The sequence below is a fragment of the Rousettus aegyptiacus genome, unplaced genomic scaffold, assembly GCF_014176215.1.
Source record: "Rousettus aegyptiacus isolate mRouAeg1 unplaced genomic scaffold, mRouAeg1.p scaffold_m13_p_8, whole genome shotgun sequence".
In the NCBI taxonomy this organism is placed as follows: domain Eukaryota; kingdom Metazoa; phylum Chordata; class Mammalia; order Chiroptera; family Pteropodidae; genus Rousettus; species Rousettus aegyptiacus.
In genome coordinates this window covers 35,228-52,805 of record NW_023416311.1, presented here as the reverse complement: position 1 = coordinate 52,805, position 17,578 = coordinate 35,228, and the positions used below count along the sequence as shown (strand labels likewise).

The 17,578-nt window shown below is 56.1% G+C and overlaps 2 protein-coding genes across 4 annotated transcripts; one reads left to right on the top strand and one right to left on the bottom strand.

The window, feature by feature from the left end:
- Positions 1 to 62: 62 nt before the first annotated feature.
- Positions 63 to 13,908, top strand: LOC118606548. The gene is made up of 2 exons (XM_036225635.1): positions 63 to 756; positions 8,385 to 13,908. Exons 1-2 carry the CDS (start codon positions 156 to 158, stop codon positions 8,771 to 8,773), a joined length of 990 nt encoding a protein of 329 aa, XP_036081528.1. The 5' UTR covers positions 63 to 155; the 3' UTR covers positions 8,774 to 13,908.
- NSMCE1 (NSE1 homolog, SMC5-SMC6 complex component) lies at positions 2,017 to 17,509 on the bottom strand. Of its 3 annotated transcripts, XM_016138151.2 has the most exons (9): positions 17,406 to 17,424; positions 14,886 to 14,961; positions 14,521 to 14,666; positions 6,969 to 7,090; positions 5,997 to 6,074; positions 5,053 to 5,199; positions 3,251 to 3,367; positions 2,499 to 2,619; positions 2,017 to 2,197 (listed from the first exon to the last, which is right to left on the bottom strand). In XM_016138151.2, exons 3-9 carry the CDS (start codon positions 14,654 to 14,656, stop codon positions 2,118 to 2,120), a joined length of 801 nt encoding a protein of 266 aa, XP_015993637.1. In that variant the 5' UTR covers positions 14,657 to 14,666; positions 14,886 to 14,961; positions 17,406 to 17,424; the 3' UTR covers positions 2,017 to 2,117. The 3 variants fall into 3 exon arrangements, with proteins under 3 accessions (XP_015993637.1, XP_015993636.1, XP_015993638.1); XM_016138150.2 differs by lacking the exon at positions 14,886 to 14,961 and having other exon boundaries at positions 17,406 to 17,509; XM_016138152.2 differs by lacking the exons at positions 14,886 to 14,961; positions 17,406 to 17,424 and adding an exon at positions 17,134 to 17,269.
- Between the last annotated feature and the right edge of the window lie 69 nt (positions 17,510 to 17,578).

Sequence of the window (17,578 nt, the reverse complement as noted above, 5' to 3'; positions counted from 1 at the left end):
TGGTGGTCCCGCACCCCAGGGAACAGCAGGAGGCTGTCAGGGGCCTCTGCACGGGGCGGCCGCCATGGAATCGTCTGCAGCTGCAAGTCTAAAGGAAATTATTCCTGTTTCACTGCACAGGCTCTCGGAATGTGGCTGGCACTTTTGGTCACCAAATGGGGGAGGGGGTGGGGTCCACACCAAGAAATTCTGCGACAGCACGTAGATGTCCTGCGGTTGACCTCAGTTCCGGCACTACCCACCTGGAGTGTCGGGTCCCACATAACTGCTGGGGCAGGCAGCACCCCAGGCTAGCCCCAGTCCCAGGGGGCTGGCAGGCTGGAGCAGGGGAGAGTCCAACCCATCGGCGTCACGGTTCCGGCGCCTGGTGGGAGCCATGGCGATGGTCACAGGGAGCAGGGAAGTCAAGGCTGGAGGTGGGTCTGGACAGACACAGGAATTGCCAAGGAGATGGGGGCAAGGCCTGCAGGCAGAGGGGACAGCTCCATGCATTTGGGGCTGCAGGATACCAGGGGGCGGCACAGGAAGGAATTAAAGGTGTGGTGAGCATCCGGGCCGCCCCGGCTCAGACTGGTTTCGGCGGGAGCGTCAGCTGCACAGCGCAAGCCGCTGTGGAAGGGGCCCGGCTGCTCCCGCACCCTCCCTGCAGTCTGGCCCTGCTCTCCTTCCCCCTTGTGCAGGTCGGCCTTCCCCGGGAGAGGTGGCCCAGCAGGTCAGCTCCGTGTCCTCCACACAGGGTTTACAGACGTGAACCAGGCAAGTGTCCCCCAGGCGGTGCCCACGGTTCCTTCCCGTCGTTGTCGGTCTGCTCAGGGAGAGCCCCTCCTTGCTCGAAGCCACGGGGTCGGGAGGGGTGCCATATGCCAATGCCACAGGGACCATCTTGTCCTCACCTACGCAAGCTCCTGACTGGAGCTGTTTGCCACTAAATGAGACCCACCCTCTCCCTGCTGAAACCAGCGGGCATGAGCATGAGGCCGCAAGTACAGCGGCCACGTCACCACGGGGAAAGACAGGGCTGGATGTCCTGGGAGACTGTCCCATTGGCCCCAAGCATGAGGCCACGTCGCTGGTGACATCACTGAAACCCCAGGTCAAGCTTCTCCTGAAGGACCCCCTCTGGCCACGTCCTTCCTTTCTAAGCCAATTGGGGTTGAGTGTTATGTCATGACTGATACGGGGGCGGGGGGGCAGTAGGACAGGGAATTAAAACAGTGGCAAGTGTGACGATCCAGAGAGTGCGAGATGGGACCCTGGGTGTGGCTGCTGGACCCTGCCTGGCCAGTTCCTGCTCGAGCCTGTTCGTCCCTGACTGCCCTGCCTTCCAAGGACTCTGTTGGTTGTTCATGGCTTGCCGACCAATCAGTGTTCTTCCTTGTCTCTGTAGCTGTGTGGGAATGACAGGGCTATAAAACTGCCCGTGATGTTACACTCGGGACGCAGCCTTTAGATAACCGTCCGCCGAGCTGGTGCCGGCATCGGTAAAGGCTGCTTCCTGCTTATGGCCCCGGTGTCCCGTCTCTCCACCTGAGAATCCCGCAGCGTGGGAGCTGCAGGTGTTAGCGGGCAGTTACAGGACACGAGAGGAGAGTGTGCAGAGGGGACAGCGAGTGGAAAGGCTCGGGTGAAGCAGGTGCCTCGAGAATGACGGAATGCCGCCCCGGGGACGCGTGGGGAGGGAGAGCTGATGGGCAGGGCTGCGGGAAGCAAGGGGTGGGCGTAGGGCCCAGTGTGGAGAGTGCACCTCCACCCCAGCTGCCGGCCTCATGTCCGCTCATGCTAGGAGCGTCATGGGCCAGATGACTGTCCCGACTGGGCAGTTGGGGAGGTCCAGGCCAAGGCTCTCTCAAGTCCTGCTGGGCTGACCAGTGTTGGTGGGACAAGTGACCAAGGCTGCGAAGGAACTCTGGCACTTCATCTGCTAGGACACAACCCAAGGGGTCCCAGTGACCAGCGAGCTCCAAGAAAGGGAAATGGCCATGACTCGGACCCCCCAGACGGCTCGAGACACAGACGGAGGCTGCAGTGCATTTTATTTCAGCCCTGCCCGCAAGGGGGAGTCCACGCGGGCGCTGACGCCTCTTCTTCACGCGGGGCCGGCGGCGGCCGCGGGCCAGCTAGTGCTGCCTGGACCGTGAGGACTTTTTGTTGGGCTTGGAGACGGTGGCCTCCCTGTCCTTCTCTGGGTCGAAGATTTCTACATACAGAAAAGGTGGGGGCACCGGGTGGCAGGGCTGGCTGCACACCTGGCGAGAGCTCACGCCCACAGCTGCACCTCCTTGCCTAGGATCTGTCCCACGTCCCTAACTCCTCACTGTGACACCCCTCCCAGCCTACAAGGAAAGAAGGGGCCCACTGTGGGGGAGCTGGGGACACCCTGAGCACTGCCGGGGAGAGCCTGGTCTGCCTGAGACCACTCAGTGCAGACGCTGCGTCCACGGGTGGCACTCGGCCCGGCCACAGGCCAGGAGCACCGCACGAGCCTTGGGGATACCAACCTGGTATCTCATGGGGCCAGTAATCGTTACAGTGGGGACAGCGCGGCTCTGAATTCGACTGGAAGTACTTGGCCACACAAGGCAAGTGCATCCGGATGCCACAGGTCTCGCAGCTCTGGCCCTGAAACAGGAAAGGTGTCCGCAAGCCTCCAGAGACCGTCCAGTGGCCGAGCGTCTTCGTCTTCCAGGCCCCAGACTAATCCTAACGACCCTGAAGCCATGGTGCAGCGGGCTTGCCAAAGAATTCCATATGAATGCAGGTGAGAGGCTCAAAGCAGAAGGTGGCCAACCCACGGAGCACCAGGGCCACCCTGAAGCTTGGGTGGCTGTGAGATGGTCTACAGCTTTTCAATGTGGACCCAGAGCTTCAGAGCCCTGTGCACTTCCCTCCGAGGAATTCAGCCTAAGGAAGCATCACCAGGCACCCCGCTGCAGGTGGAGCCTCGTCAGAGAGCGGTCGGCGGTGCAGGAAGGTAGAGAGGGAAGGGAAGGAGACCAAACGCCTGCGCTGGCCCCGCTGAAGCCCTGCAGGTCCGCCGGGGAAAGCCGGTGACTCAGTGACAGCAGCCGACGCAGAAGGACTGGCCGGGCACGCAGACTTCCAGAACAAGGCCTCAGCGTGCCCTGGGGCTAGAGCGCAGCGCGGGAGCAGGAGGCACGGTGCACGCGTGCGCTCGCTTGGAACCTGCAAGGAAGCTCCCTCCTGCCCACAGGGAGCCAGAGCCGCAGGCGGCCCCCAGCACACACGGTACCTGGATGAGGAGGCCGTGGCAGATGTCGCATATCTTCATGGTGTCAGGGTACGTCTCCCGGATGTACTGCTCCATCTCCAGGATGGCCCGGCTGTGCAGGGTGAACTCCCCCTCCTTCTGCAGGGACACAAGAGGGGCAGCGAGCCCTCAGGCCACCGGCACGCCAGGCCCTTCCTTCCCTGCTCGGCAGCCTGTCCCCTCTGCAGCCCACCGCCCAAGACCCAGACAGATGCAAAGGCCTGGCCTCAGGTGAAGACCTGAAAGGAAACCATGGACCCTCCCCACACACACACTTTCTCGGCACCTCGCTGTGCCTTCAGATGTGAGTCACAAGTCTGCACAGCGGCCAGCCTACAATGAGGACAGGAAGCAGGAAGGGGGCCAGTCCCCCGGGGGAAGCGGGGAAGGGTGCCACGTAACCCCATCTCACCCCCAGAAAGATGCAAACAGGGTGCCTCCCAGCACTGCTGCCTGGAGCCTCTACAGGGACATCACAGGCAGGGCAGGGACAGGCCCCAAGTCGTACTTGATGTGGGTGGTAGGGCCTCCCACAGCATGTGACCCCAAATCCCTGGGAAACAGCTCGGCGGCTGCGGCTACCCTGTCACCGAGTGAAAGGAAAGAGGCTGAGGGAGACCCCGGCACAGAGGCCCCTGTAAGTTTGTTCTGGTTCAGCAAAGTCGAGCAGTGCACTGGGATGCGGACCTGCTAACTGTTTTTGCGACACGTGACCCTCTTCCATGGCGGGAGCGGAGAGGCACCAGGCCAGGAGAGGGAGCTACCCCAAGTGCCCTTCACGTCTGCTCACTTTTACGAGGAGGAGCGGCGGCCCACGCTCCGACGGTTACCCACCGCCCCGCACCAGGCCCCTGCCCTTGCCCTTCACTGGAGAAGCAAGGCTATAAGCCTTACTGTCCTTTGGGAGATTTTAAACAAGGAATGACGGGAAAAAATTATCTAAATTTAGGTAAATACTTATAAAACTCAATATTACTAGTCTCCTGTCTTTCGAAGAGATGCCCAGGAAAGGCCCCTTTTACCGACTAGAAACATATTTAGCTTCTCAGAGAATTATGGCACAAAGGAGGGACTGTGGCTCTAACTGCAGGCTCCTGTGAGGTCTTTCCAGTTTGGCAGAGCGTGCCCTGTTCTGGGCTTCAGTTTGGGCTCTCCTCTTCCTGTCACTGGGGGAACAAATTCCCCCAACCTCCTGCCTGGGCACATCCCACATATACTCTCAGAGGGGAAGCATGGGGGCAAAGGGGGCAGAGCTGAGCCTGCCCGCTCAGGGTTCCTGGGAACGGAGTGCCTTTCGTGAACACCTGCTCCGCCCCAGGGGAGACAGTCAGACGCGGGGCCTCCAGAAACTCCGGTCCATTCGCAGATGTCCAGTCCTCCGCAAGCCTGTCCACACATGCTCGCGGTGACAGAGCGGCCACGATGCCTCCGGGACCACAGCCCCAGGCACCTGACGCACACCGCGCAGCCCTGCCCCACTGCCTCTCGGACACGGCGCACAAGGTCACCGGGCTGTGACTCGGGCCCTGGTCTCACGGCACTGCCTCGCATCCTGGAGCCTACCAGCCTGGCGCAGCCCCGGCTCTGCTACGCCACGGGGGCTCCCTGGACAGGCCACGTGAGTGACAAGAGGCTGCAAATCCTCCTCACAGGGTCAACTGTGGGCATCAAAGCAGAGACGGGACCTGAAAGGCTCAAAGGACTCAGCTAGGCACAACATGGTTTTGGAAAAATCATCATTCGCTCTAAAAAGGGCCAAGCTGGGGAACGAAGGGACAAAGCACCTCGATCAGCCACTTGCTCTGTGTGAACTTCTGCAGCACGTGCTCGGCTTCCTTCTTCCTCATCTTCTTGCCTTTGAGTTGATCAACCAAGTTCAAAATATTTGTGGAAGAGGCAAAGCCGGTTTCTGAGTCAATGATCAGTTCCAACTGGAAGAAACAGCAGGTGTCACGTTCACCTACTAAACTGACAAACCCACATTTTAGGCAATAATGCCAATCCTGGTGCAGGCAGTAAAACCACTAAGTCACGGGCAGAACTGCGCACTGCCACACGTCGGGGGACACAGTCTACACATGCGTCAGAGCCCTGAACACGTCCAGTCCGTCTGACTCAGCGGTCGCTCCTGTAACGTCGCGATGACTCTAGGACTGTCCTCACAGACCTGCCTGACAGACCTGCTGCGAGGCCAAGAGTCAGGTGGATGCCTGCCTAGCCGGGTGTGAGAACGTACCTCCCAGCTGAGAGACTGTCACGCAGCCAGGGAATGGGCAGGGCTGAGCCCACAGCTGTGAAGCTCGGGGGGCAGAGCAGTGCTGCTCGAACGTGAAGGTGCCAGTGGTCCCGGGGGCACCGTGTCGAAGCCCAGACTCAAACTCGGGAGTCGGGAAAGGTGCAGCCTCCCTAGCAAGCTCCCAGGTGACGCCCTTGCTGCAGCCCCAAACCGCACGGCAAGTACCCTGCAGGAACGCTGGTCCACCTGCACGGCACACCCACCAGGCCTGCTGCAAAGCAGGTCAGGGGTCACACCTGGCCAGCCCCACCTCTCCAGGCTGCTGCACCAAGCACCCCGTCTGTCACAGGGCAATGTGGATCTGGGTGAGGTGCTCGGTGCCGTCGCCCAGCACAGGGCTTACTCAAGCTGCAGGGACAACCCCCCAAGACTGAAGATGAAGACAAAACACCCCATTAAGAAGCTTGGCCGATGGGACTTAATGGTACTTACTGCCTTTCTAAACAGATCCAGCTCATTCTCTGCAAAATCTGAGGCCATTTTGGAAATTGGAGTCGTTGCAAGATTCACCTAAAAAGTAGGTCAGCATGACAGTCAGGCTGTGCCCTTCACCCATCAGGAATTCTCTGTCGGCCCTCCCGCCCGCCCCCTCACGTCACCGAGCTCCGGTGTCCAGGCGCCGAGGGATGCAGGGACGGATTTGTAACCAGTCTTGTGTTATAGACTTAAACCTTTAGCTCAGTCAATGTATCTAATTCTCAGAGATTTGAGAACTCCAAATGTTGTGCAATATTTTCCAAACCCAGATAACTTTGGGAAACCTGCCTACATGGTAATGGAGCATCAAATGCACAAGCACCGAGAAGCCTGGCAGTAAACACATCGGATTCATCCGTTTAAGCAGCGTTCCCAGTTATCTGTAGCACTGGCGCCACCCCCTTCCCCTGGGGCAGAGCTTGGGGAGTCCCAGGCTGGAGCCCTCTGTGTGCGACTGGCTTCCAGGGCCTGATCAGCCCTGATGGGCCAAGGATGGGGCTGTCGGCCAGCTGCTCCCGCTCTATGTCACCCCCACCCCTGGCTGGGACAGAGAGTTGGACAACAACAGGGGGCCCCATGTGGGTCTCAATCCTTCTGCCCCCGCACACTTTGTTCTTTTCTCAGCTTTTTTTTGTCCTGTTCCAAATGAAAAGCATCTTATCCCTTTAATCTTAGTACTCCAAACATTTGCAGAGAACTGTCAGCAAACAAAACAAAGCCCAGCACATGCTGAGGCCCATGGGTGCAGCCCAGGCACAGGTTCTGGTGCCCCGTAATGGCAGGGGACACTGCAGACCGCAGGCCACAGAGGCCGCTGGGAGCACGGAAAGCGGGCTGGGCTCAGAGCCCCTGCCCAGGGCGTCTTCACTCTCCCTGGCAAGGGCGCAGGCGCGTGTCCCAGCCGCCATTCCTCACAAACTCACTTACCAGCGCGTAGATGGGCCTCCCATCGTCCTCGGTGACCCCTTTCTTGATCTCGATGTACAAGGACTCCAACACACTGTTGATGTTGTTGATGAAGGCCTCCAGCTCCTCCACCGGAGCGCTGTCTGGGGTGAGGAGGGAGATCGTCAAACACTAGCTGCCTCCATCAGCCTGAACGGGGGACAGCAGACCGGCAGTGGGAGAAGGCCAGCACCCTGGGGCTTTCTTCTTCCTGGACTGCTCAGAGAAGAGTGTGCTGTGACGCAGAAAGGCCCGGGCCCGGGAGGTGGCATCTGAGCCCACCGTGGTCCGTCTGCGCTCACAGCCCCAGCCAGCTCCCCACTCACGCCCCTGGGCCGGAGCCCACAGGGAGCACCAGGTGCACACAGCATCCCAGCTCCCCCGCGAGGCCTCTGCACCCACGTGTCCTCACGCACATGTCAGGTGTACCTCCGTTCCTCCCTCCCATATCAACGGCAGACACTGACTGGACACTCACGGGCTGGGGGTACTGGGCCCCAGGGTGCAACGGCAAGGAACGGCGCTGGGTGGTCCCCACGGCGGAGGCTGTTGCCAGCGCTTTTTACACCACGGCTCACCGCCCCGGCCGGCAGCCACGCAGGGCAGGCGCCAGCACCTGCCTCCTGGGTCCTGCCTCCTGGGTGCAGACAGGGCTGGCAGCCCCCGCGTGACGCCAGGCCCCGGGCAGCACGTGGCTGCCGCAGCTGTGGTCTGCCCTGTGTGCCGCCCACCTCCACACTGCCCTGACCACAGGAGGCACACAGCCCGGAGACAAGGGTGCCGGCACCACTGACAGGACCATCTGTCCATCAGGGAGGGATGTACGGAGGCTGAAAGGGCCAGGTCTCAGGCCTGCCAGCCGTGAGCCCAGTACCGGACACACTCTCGGTGTGAGGAAGGGACCAGGGATGGCTGCAGAAGGGGGGAGGGGCGCTCTGGCCACGAGGTGCTGCTGTGCGGCTTGTGCCCTTGTACCGCAGGTTCCTGCCCACTCCCCAGCCTGGCCCCCCACCATCGGCCAGTCCTGTGTGTCCCCTCCCAGGCGGCCTCCCAACACGTCCCTTTTCCATGGGCCATAACCGGGTCTCGCACTTGCTGACGAGAAAACCGACATGCCCGTTCAGTGTCAACGTTACCAGGCTGATGCTTCCCAGTATCAAGACTGCAGACCAGCTAGCATTCTCTGCTCTGCCCGCCCCATCCCTGCAGCCCATGGTGGAGAGGCCACAGCGTGCAAACCCACAGGGACACGCTGGGGGACAGGCAGTGTGCAAGGGTCTGTGTAGCCCCAATACCGAGTCCATCCCAAAACAAAGTGCAAAGGTTTCATGTCCAGTCTCGGTCCTGCCACTTTGAGGGACTTAGGAGAACAATTAACTACATCACTCCTCCCTTCAGATCCCGCACCAGCTGAGAAAAAATGCCAGGCAGTTTGCTGGATCAGAGGCTGGTCCCTCAACACTCCTGACACACAGCAGCGACATGGGAGGAGCAGCTACGAGCCGAGAGGCACAGGCCCTGGGCCGGCCACAGCTGCCTCCTCGCAGGGAGCCAGGGGACCCCCCCACCCAGGACACAGAGTGCCGCGTCTGACCCGGGCGGGGTCTGCAGCACTCAGGTGCCACCTGTGCTCCCTCCGCTTGGAGGCGGAGCCTGCGCGCATCTCCTGGGTGGTGCTGACGATGCCGATGTTCCGGCTGCAAACACGGGCCTGCCAACGTGGCTGCATCTCACCACAGCACGTGCTGGTCATGGCAAGGACAGTAGCTCAGAATGGTGCACTGTAATGTCACCCGTGTGTACGAGAGGCTTGGAGAAGTTAAATGACTTGCCCAGAGCTCCCACAGCTTGGAAATTAAGCCCAGGCCTGCCCGAGTCCAGGTCCCCGGCTCCGGGCACGAAGCCGCAGCTGCTGCAGAGCGGAGCCCGCGTTCTGTGAGAACAGCCCTGGGCCGGACCCCACCAGTCACACCTACATCCCTCTGAACCTGGCACTGCGGCTTCAGGTCACAGGGAGGGGCTCGGCCAGCAGAGAAGGACGGAGTGTCTGGGCAGCGCCTGGCAGTACTGAAGACGCAGGGCTGTGCTCTGGGGACACGCAGGGAGCTGGGCGCTGGCCAGCATCCACTGTCCCACGGCAAAGGAGGCCGAGCCGCATCAGTCGTCCAGGCCACAGGGCGGCCTACCTGCTGCGAGAGGAGCTGGACTGACAGCCGGAGCCCCAGGACTGGACACGACAGCTCTCTCCCCGCGGGAAACGCCTTTCTGTCGGGCCTGGGCAGCTGACAAGCGGGGGACACTGGACAAGCCGGGACACGCCCTCCGGGGCGGGGCTGCTTCGGGTCGTTCTGAGACACTGTCTTTCTGGCCCCCGTACTTGTCATCTCCTTTTCTTTTAAAACGGAATTTTAACGTACCCAACGGACCTCATCTGCTCAGCAGGGTCCCCGCTTCCCGGCAGGCACCGGGGCCTCGGGCTGCTTGCACCCTCGGGTCTCAGTGGCCAGACATCTGCTGCCCTGACTTCTGAACAGCGGTGAGCTCTGTTCCAAACGAGGCCTCGCAGACAGGAAATGCTATTTTCAGGCAGAGCAAATAACAGCAAAAAACAAGAGCCCAGGGGACCAAACCAGAGATGGGGCAGGCTGGCTGGTCCTACTGAGAGTGTCACCCGGGCCCTGGAGCAGACGGGCGCGCTGGGCACATCGGGCCTCAGGCAGCAGGCCCCCGGCTGGCTAAGGCTGGCGGGTGGGCCACGGGCCGCAGAGGCCTGCGAGGGGTCGCGTCTCAGCCTACAGCTTTCGCATCAACTGCCAGGGGGAAATGGACCCCTGGACAATCAGGTACGCAATGGGAAAGATGGGAGGTGACAGCGGCACTTGCTAAGCACAGCTGGTGAACAGTGCTGGGGGCAGCGGCCGGAGGGAGCTGCCGTCCTGCGGGCGTGCAGCAGACCCGGCACCGCACCCCAGTGCACTGGGCACCACCGTTCTGCCCCCTTGCGGCCTCCTCAGGCCCCCACGAACCACCGGCGCACTGAGCAGGGTGCGGCACAGCCTCTACTTCCAGAAGACCCTGGAGATCACAAGGCCAGTGAGTGACAAGGTCCAGACCAGAAACCAGACGTCTGGCCTTGAGTTCGGTGCAGTGACAAGAGGACCCGGGCGTGCGTACGGACGCACGCTCTGCCCGGAAGCCGCCGATGGCTCCCATCGCCCTCGGCCGTACTCCTGCATGCTTCACGCCACAGCCCTCCACACTCCGATTCCCTGGCCACCTTCCTGTCACTCGGGTGCACAGCCCCCATCTCGGCACCTGCACTCATGTGTCTCTTCCTCCTAGAAATGGTGACCACACTTTCTGGGTTTTCTGAGAAAATCCCAGCACCAGAAATCTAGCCCAATGGTCTGTGGCCACCCCATCCCGCGACTTACCAACATTATGGGTCTTCCGGTGGTCACCACCCCACCCTCACCCGGGATCTGGAATAAGGTGACAGGGAGAGGGACTCGGCCAGGCCCAATGTAAGTTCCCTTGCTGGATCCTGACAACTCTTCTGTGGGGCAGGAAAGACTTCCTTTGTAAAAGAAAGCTGAGACTAGACCTGCTCCCTTTGGTTAATTGGAAAGGCGAGCAGGCTCTGACAGTGGTAAGCTTATTAACTGTTCATCACGGCCAAAGAGGAGACATGGACCATGAAATCATCAAAAGCAGGAGGAAAAGTACTTGGAGCCAGCTTCTCATTGTCCCTGAGTCCTCCTTGGAAAGAGGAGGCACTTACCAGTAGGACTCAGATACAAGATGGAATGCGAACCCAAATGTCCACGGCATCACTGTGACTCACCGTTCGTGCATGCAGCCTGCTGATGTGCGAGAGTCTGAAACGCACACCGACACCACGAAGTACGCGCCAGCGCAAACACGGTCACAAAGCCAGTGTGAGAAAAATAAAGCTCAGATGAGGCAGATAAAGGTCTGACGCAACAGAGGTGTCTACCAAACCCGAGTGTCCCTGGCACTGTGGTCACCGATCTATTTTCGGTACATGTGTTTAAGTTGACTGGTTTTTTTGCCTGAACATCATATTTATTCTGCTCACTGAATTAGTGTCAAATCTTAATTTTTTTAATATAAAGTTGTATTTTATCTAAATTGTTCTTAGGACAGTAGGTAATTTAAAAATTTTAAAACCCACTAGAAGTTAAAATAAAACTTAACAAGGCAGCATGATTAGTGACGAGACGTGCGTGCCAGAGCAGGGAGCCTTGCAGCAGGCTGGCGACGTGCGAGAACGAGTGACTCCAGGCGCGAGCCAGCGGGTGCGGGAGCCCGTGGGGAGAAGGGGGCGTTGCACCTGCGGCTTCGCGGAACTGCTTTTCAGTTCTGGCGGCTTCTGGGAGGACCCCACCGCACGGCCTGCACAGAAGGTCCTGTGTGCGCACAGACGTCCTCCTCCTCCCTCCCGACCCGACCCGGGTGCCTGCTCTGTTTCCTGCCTGGGGGCGCTGGTTAGAACAGGGTGGCGAGAACAGGACCAGTGAGAAAGGACGTTCTGGCCTTGCTCCTGACCATGGGGCACTAAGTCTCCCACAGTAAAGGGTGGTGGCGCCTGTAGGTTCACACAGATCCCCTTTATCAAGTTAAGGACGTTCCCTTCCTTTGCCACTTTGCTGAGGGTTTTTAGGAGAAACAGACGGATTTCTAAACTCCATGCTGACAGTTGTCGGTCTGCCTCTCCTGCCCTAAGCGCCAAGGCCCAGGCCGCCTTGCTTGTGCCGGCCCCACACGGTCTCCCTTAGTCTTCTGTAAGACGCCTGCTGCATCACGTCAGGGAGAGGCTGGATGTCATCAAATGCTTTTTCTGCACCTATTTAGATGATTATAAGGGTTTCAGTCCCCATTACTCTATGGTGGTCAAAAGTGGAAACCCTCGAAGCTGAGTCCTCTTAGCCGCTAGTCCCTAGGCCTCCTGTACCTACTCCCATCAGAAGCCTCCTACTGGCACCAGCAGACTCTGCGTGACCCAAGCTGAAGCAAACACAAAGCCTTAGCTCTGTGCCGCCAGTCCCGAGCACAGAGGCCTGGCCCCCACGAGTCTCAGGAAGGTGTGCTGAACGACACATGCCTGTCTGCAAGCACGGACCCAAGGAAATCAGAACGAAATGTGAGTTCTTCACCAGGCAGGAGGCGTGGGGAATTTGTTCCCCCAGTGACAGGAAGAGGAGAGCCCAAACCGAAGCCCAGAACAGGGCACACTCTGCCAAACTGGAGAGACCCCACGGGAGCCTGCGGTTAGAGCCACAGTCCCTCCTTTGTGTCATAATTCTCTTAGAAGCTTAGAAGTTTCTAGTTCATATAAAGGACCTTTCCTGGGCATTTCTTCAAGGGATAGGAAATTAGTAATATTGAATTTTATAAATATTTACCTAAATTTAGTAATTTCTTTCCATCATTCCTCGTTTACACTCTCCCAAATAACAATAAGGCTTGTGAACAACCCTCTTCCCAATGTAGGTCAGGGGCGATGAACTGCGTTCACCCTGGCCAGCCCAGCCGCCCTGTGTCCCAAAAGCAGGAGTGGTACATGCCTAAGGCGGAACAGGACGTCGGCTCCTACACACATTCCATGGGGTCTTCCTCAATCAGAGCGTAACTACTCAAAGGTCAAATAAAAGCATAGTTTCACTCTTAGTCCTTAGGCAGCACATGGCTCTCTGCAGGGAGCTGGGAAACTTGCCCAGCGACAGTGACGCTCACCGCCAGGACCTACGTGAGATGCTCAGGGGAGCAGGATGATCTGTTATTAGACGCAAGACTAAGAGAAGCCTGCTGCGCCCATCACTGGAGAGCGCTGAGGGGCAGCCCTGAAGTCCTGCTGTGCTTTTTCAAAGAGCAAGAGAAGCGAGCTGAACAGGTATGCTCTTCCCTTCCCATAGCAGTGCAGGCGATCCGGGCAGACACGTTTCCACCAGAAGCCTCAAACGCAGCAGTAACTACGTCGCCTCCTGCTTCAAGTCCTTTTAGAAGTCCGCAGTATCTACAGAATTAAGGGAAAATCCACCACTCTGGGGTACATACTAAGGGCTCTTCACGGTCTGTAACCTATGCACCAAAAACTTACTTTCGTCCCACACTGCATACTCTCGTCTAGGGTTGCCGAAGAATGTCATGTGTGGGTCAATTAAGTTGGATACACGGGCTTAACCCAAGTTAAACAGCTTCCTCACTGCAGGATTCAGCGAGCTGTTACCCATGGAGGTGCACTATTGAGCCCCCCGAGTCGCCCACAAACCCCTCGCAGACAGTGGTTCGCAGCCTGCCTCTCCTGCGACACCGCCCTCCCCGCCGCCGCCGTCTGCTCACCATGACAGAACCCGTGTCGTCCTCGCTCCCTGCCGACCCCCACGGCCCTCGACCCTCTGGGGGTCTCCAGATGCGGCGCCGTCCCCTACGTCCCTCCCCCTGGGTGCTTGGCACCCCTCTCAGCTTGGCTCACCTGTTGTTTCCACTCTTGTTTTGAAAATTAAAATCATAGAGGGAAATACAAAAAACACAGAATAAAAAACCTATATTCCCATTCATCAGAAGTGACAACCGTTAGACTACACTATTAATGCTATATTTATTTCAAGTCTTTTTTTTTTTTCCAATAAAAGAATAAAATAGGATGAAGCGTCCTCTGATTTCTGGTGACAAACCCATCCCACAGCTCCTCTCTCAAGGCGAGCACCTCATGCGTGTGTGGCATACCCTTCTAGCCCCCTTTTATATTTGTACATGTGGACGTGTACATATATTCATGCACACAAAAAAACTGTTAAGCTTTACAAAAAACTAACGTGATAACATCATACAACAAGTATAAGTTATCAACTTTCCTTTTCACTCAATAATATCTATCCACATGGACCCTCAACTTGACGAGACCTACCGGTACTGATTTCACACATCTGTCAGTACAGGCGCTGTAGCTTCTATTGATGCGCCGGCTGCTGAAAACTCAGCATGCCCCAGGTCCCGTCCCTCAGTGCTCCATGTGTATGATCAGATCTACTCCTCCCAGCAACCCACTGAGAAGCTACAAATGCCCACAGCCGGCATAGGGATGGCACGTTCTCCAGGCTGCGCCATTAACCACCCGTGCTGAGCGACCCTCTGGCTACCAACAGCCAACTGAGTATGTTCTCTGTGCCAGGTGTATGGTATGGATCAGGTCTCTTAGGCCCTGGATCCACCCTACATGTCAAGTACACTTGGTTATCCTCCCTGTAAAGGTGAAGAAACTCAGTGGAGCAGGGGCTGGGGCCCTGGTGTGAAGCACGCCTCTACGGCTTCAGAGGCCAAGCGCTCACCCACTGCGCTAAGTGTAAGATTTACTTAGATGAGAAGAGAGAGATGGGCTGGCGGGAGACTGTACGAGACCTGAATGCCCAGGTAGGGGCATGGGCTGGCTGGTGACCTGGCGTGACGCCAATGTCACGAGGCACTGACCACACAGCGCCAGGCGTCCCGGGGACAGGGCATCGACACTTACTGTCATGGACCTTATAGCAGTGCTTCTGCAAGCGCGCCACGTCCCGCTCCTCCAGCACTCCGTGCGTCATCAGCAGCTGGAGGAATCGCCGGTGGACATCGGTCATGACGCCCATTCTTCTGGCGCTGCCCTGCATGGCGAGGGAGCTGAACGAGGGTACATGAAGTCCAGTTATGTCAAGCACACCAAAGGCAATGTTCTAGATTTTGCACAAATTTGCATTAACAGATATAAATTTGTTATGGTTTTTAAAACCAACATCATCATGCTGAATAGTACAAAAATGAAAAGGACACAAGTCCAAGGCTAGGCAAATGAGTCCTGGGCAGTGGTGAGAAGAATGGATGCTGGAGCTAGCCACACACCTGCATTCACGGCCTGCTCCACCACTCAGGTGTGTGAAATTGGGAAACGTCACCTCGACGTGCTTCAGTGGCTGATCTGTAAAGTCAGAATAATGATGGAGACGCCCTCCACAGAATCACTACGAAGATTAGATGAGTTTAATACAAGTCAAAGCCTGGTAATGGACTAAGCACTAAGTTAAGTGTTGACTATTTTTACTGTTAGACGGTTCTGGGTCTGAACCTTTGCTCAACCACTTACTAGGTTTATGGCCTCAGGTAAGTTAAGCTGAGGCCCCATTTTTTCACTTAGAAAACTGGAATAACATTCACTGCTTAGGGAACTGCTAGTAAACAACCGATGACATGTCCATTTCCTTCTCCTCTCCCAGTAATACAACTGCTGCGGAAGGACAGACTGCAGGTGTTGTTAAATGGCCTGCTCTCTACTACAACACTGTCTGTCCACAGTGACACAAGCCCTACACAGCCTGCTCCTGCCAGAGAGGCGGTGTACATGGGGCAAGAGCACAGGTTCCAAACCGGACAGCTGGCATGGCGACCGGCTCTTCCTAGACCTGCCTGCTCTTTAGAATTGCCTAACCTGTGAGTTAAAAATGCAGAGCTATGGCCTTTGTGCTAGAGGCTCTGACAGCAGAGGGGCCTGGAACACTTAGTTCAGGGGACTGACAAGAAGTCTACTGTTGCCCTAGGTGAACACAGCACAGAGCCATGGTCAACTAGCGTGCCGACCTCCCTGAGGCTCAGCCTTTCCACCCATAAAATGGGGATGATAATAACCATCTTCACATCATAGCTGAAGTTTAAATGAGGTACGGTTACCAAAGGTTTGCCCAGGACCTGGCACACAGGAGATACACAAAAAGGCTAGTCGCTGTTCTTCTCAACAGCATCATAGCTGGGCCTCAGGGCTAGGAAGATGCACAAGGACAGAATGTGTGGACTAAAGAATCTGGACTTCTGTCCTAGAAACTTGGGAGACTCCAAAGTAAGGGTTTTTAAGCAGATGGTACAGCAAGGCTGTTAGGTCTGATAAAAACTTGTCAAATTGAATAATGAATAAAATCTAGCTATATGATTATAAGAGCTGCTCCTAAAATCTAAGAACACCAAAAAATTTATAAGATAGAAAGCTGTATACTCGATGAACTAAACAAAAGAGAGCTGGAGTGGCTATGTCAACAAGACACAATGGGCTCTAAGGCAGAAAGCATTACTAAAGATTAAGACGGTCACTACAGAATTGAAATAGATGTAACAAATTAAAATGTTCAGGCGCATAATAACAGAGACTCAAAACAATTAAGGCAAAAGTGATCAGAACTAGAAAAATAAATATACAAATCTGTAATTGAATTTAAAAATTGGATTAAAAAATCAGTATGGTTGGAAAAGACTCTTAAGTTTAAAATATGTACAAAGTCATAGGAAACTCATTCGAAAATGACTAAAGAATTATTTGAAAACCTAAAAAGTTTTACAATCATTGAAGATGTTTTATATGAAATGCATCTTCCTACAAAGACGACTTCAGGTCCCAATGGATTTATCAAGAAGTCCTGCCAAATATTCGAGAAACAAATAATTTCAAATGTTACACATACTATCTGAGAGTCAGAAAAAGAACCCTGCCCAAATCATCTGACAAGGCTGACATAAGTAGGGCACTAAAACCTGATACTGTCTTCAAAAGAAACTAAAAGGCCACTACTGTCTAGGAACACAGCTGCAGTAATCCTAAACAAAGTGTTAACAAACCACATTTAGCAGTGTGAAAGGGTGACACATCATGACCAAGGTGAGTTTACCCCAGCAATGGCTAACATTAGAAACTCAAATGTTATATGTCAATGATATTTCAATAAAGCTGGGGGGAAAAGTCTATCGATCTGAGTCAATACATCAACAGAATAAAGAAGAAAAGGCATACAATCATCTTACAGTTGATAAAATTCATTTATTTACACTAAAAAATCTTAAACTTCGAATAGTACGGAACTTCATCTACTAAATGACATCTACAAAAACACACGGCAAACATATCGCTTAAGGATGAAATGTTGAAAGAAATCACTTTAAAATCAAATTAATCCAATGCAACCGAATCAAATGCAATTCCAGGCAAATTTCCAACAGGCTTCATGTTTCTATGCGTGATCTGACAAGATAATGTTAAATTTAAAGAAAACAAATGCAAAATGGCAAAGGCATTCTCGAAGACAAAGCCAGGAGGACTGGTCCTACCTACCAGGTACCAACTTCAGACAAATTTTGTATTGGGCTCTTTCGCCTAACACTAAGATTAAAGTACTTTTTCAACTAATATTACTATTTAAAAACTGCGTGAGATGGACGAGGTTCCTGCGGGTCTTCCTCGGCTGCCCTTCCGGGTCTCAGTTTCCTCATCAACAAACGGCAAGCCCCACGGGCCCCTAGCGCCACCCCCGGCACGCGGCGCGGGAAGCCCCCGGAGCGACCCCCGCCCACCCCGCCGGCCTCGCCGCCCCGCGCCCGCTTTACCCTCCGCGGCGCCGGGCGCAGCCCCCACCGCCAGCGGCGTCCGCCGAAGAGCGGCCTCCGCTTCCGGGCGCGGCGGACGCGGCGTCCCATTGGTGGCCGTGCAGGTTCGCCCCGCCCGCTGGGTGACGCACTTCCTGTTCCCCCGCGCGCGCCGTTGCCATGGTGCCGCGGGT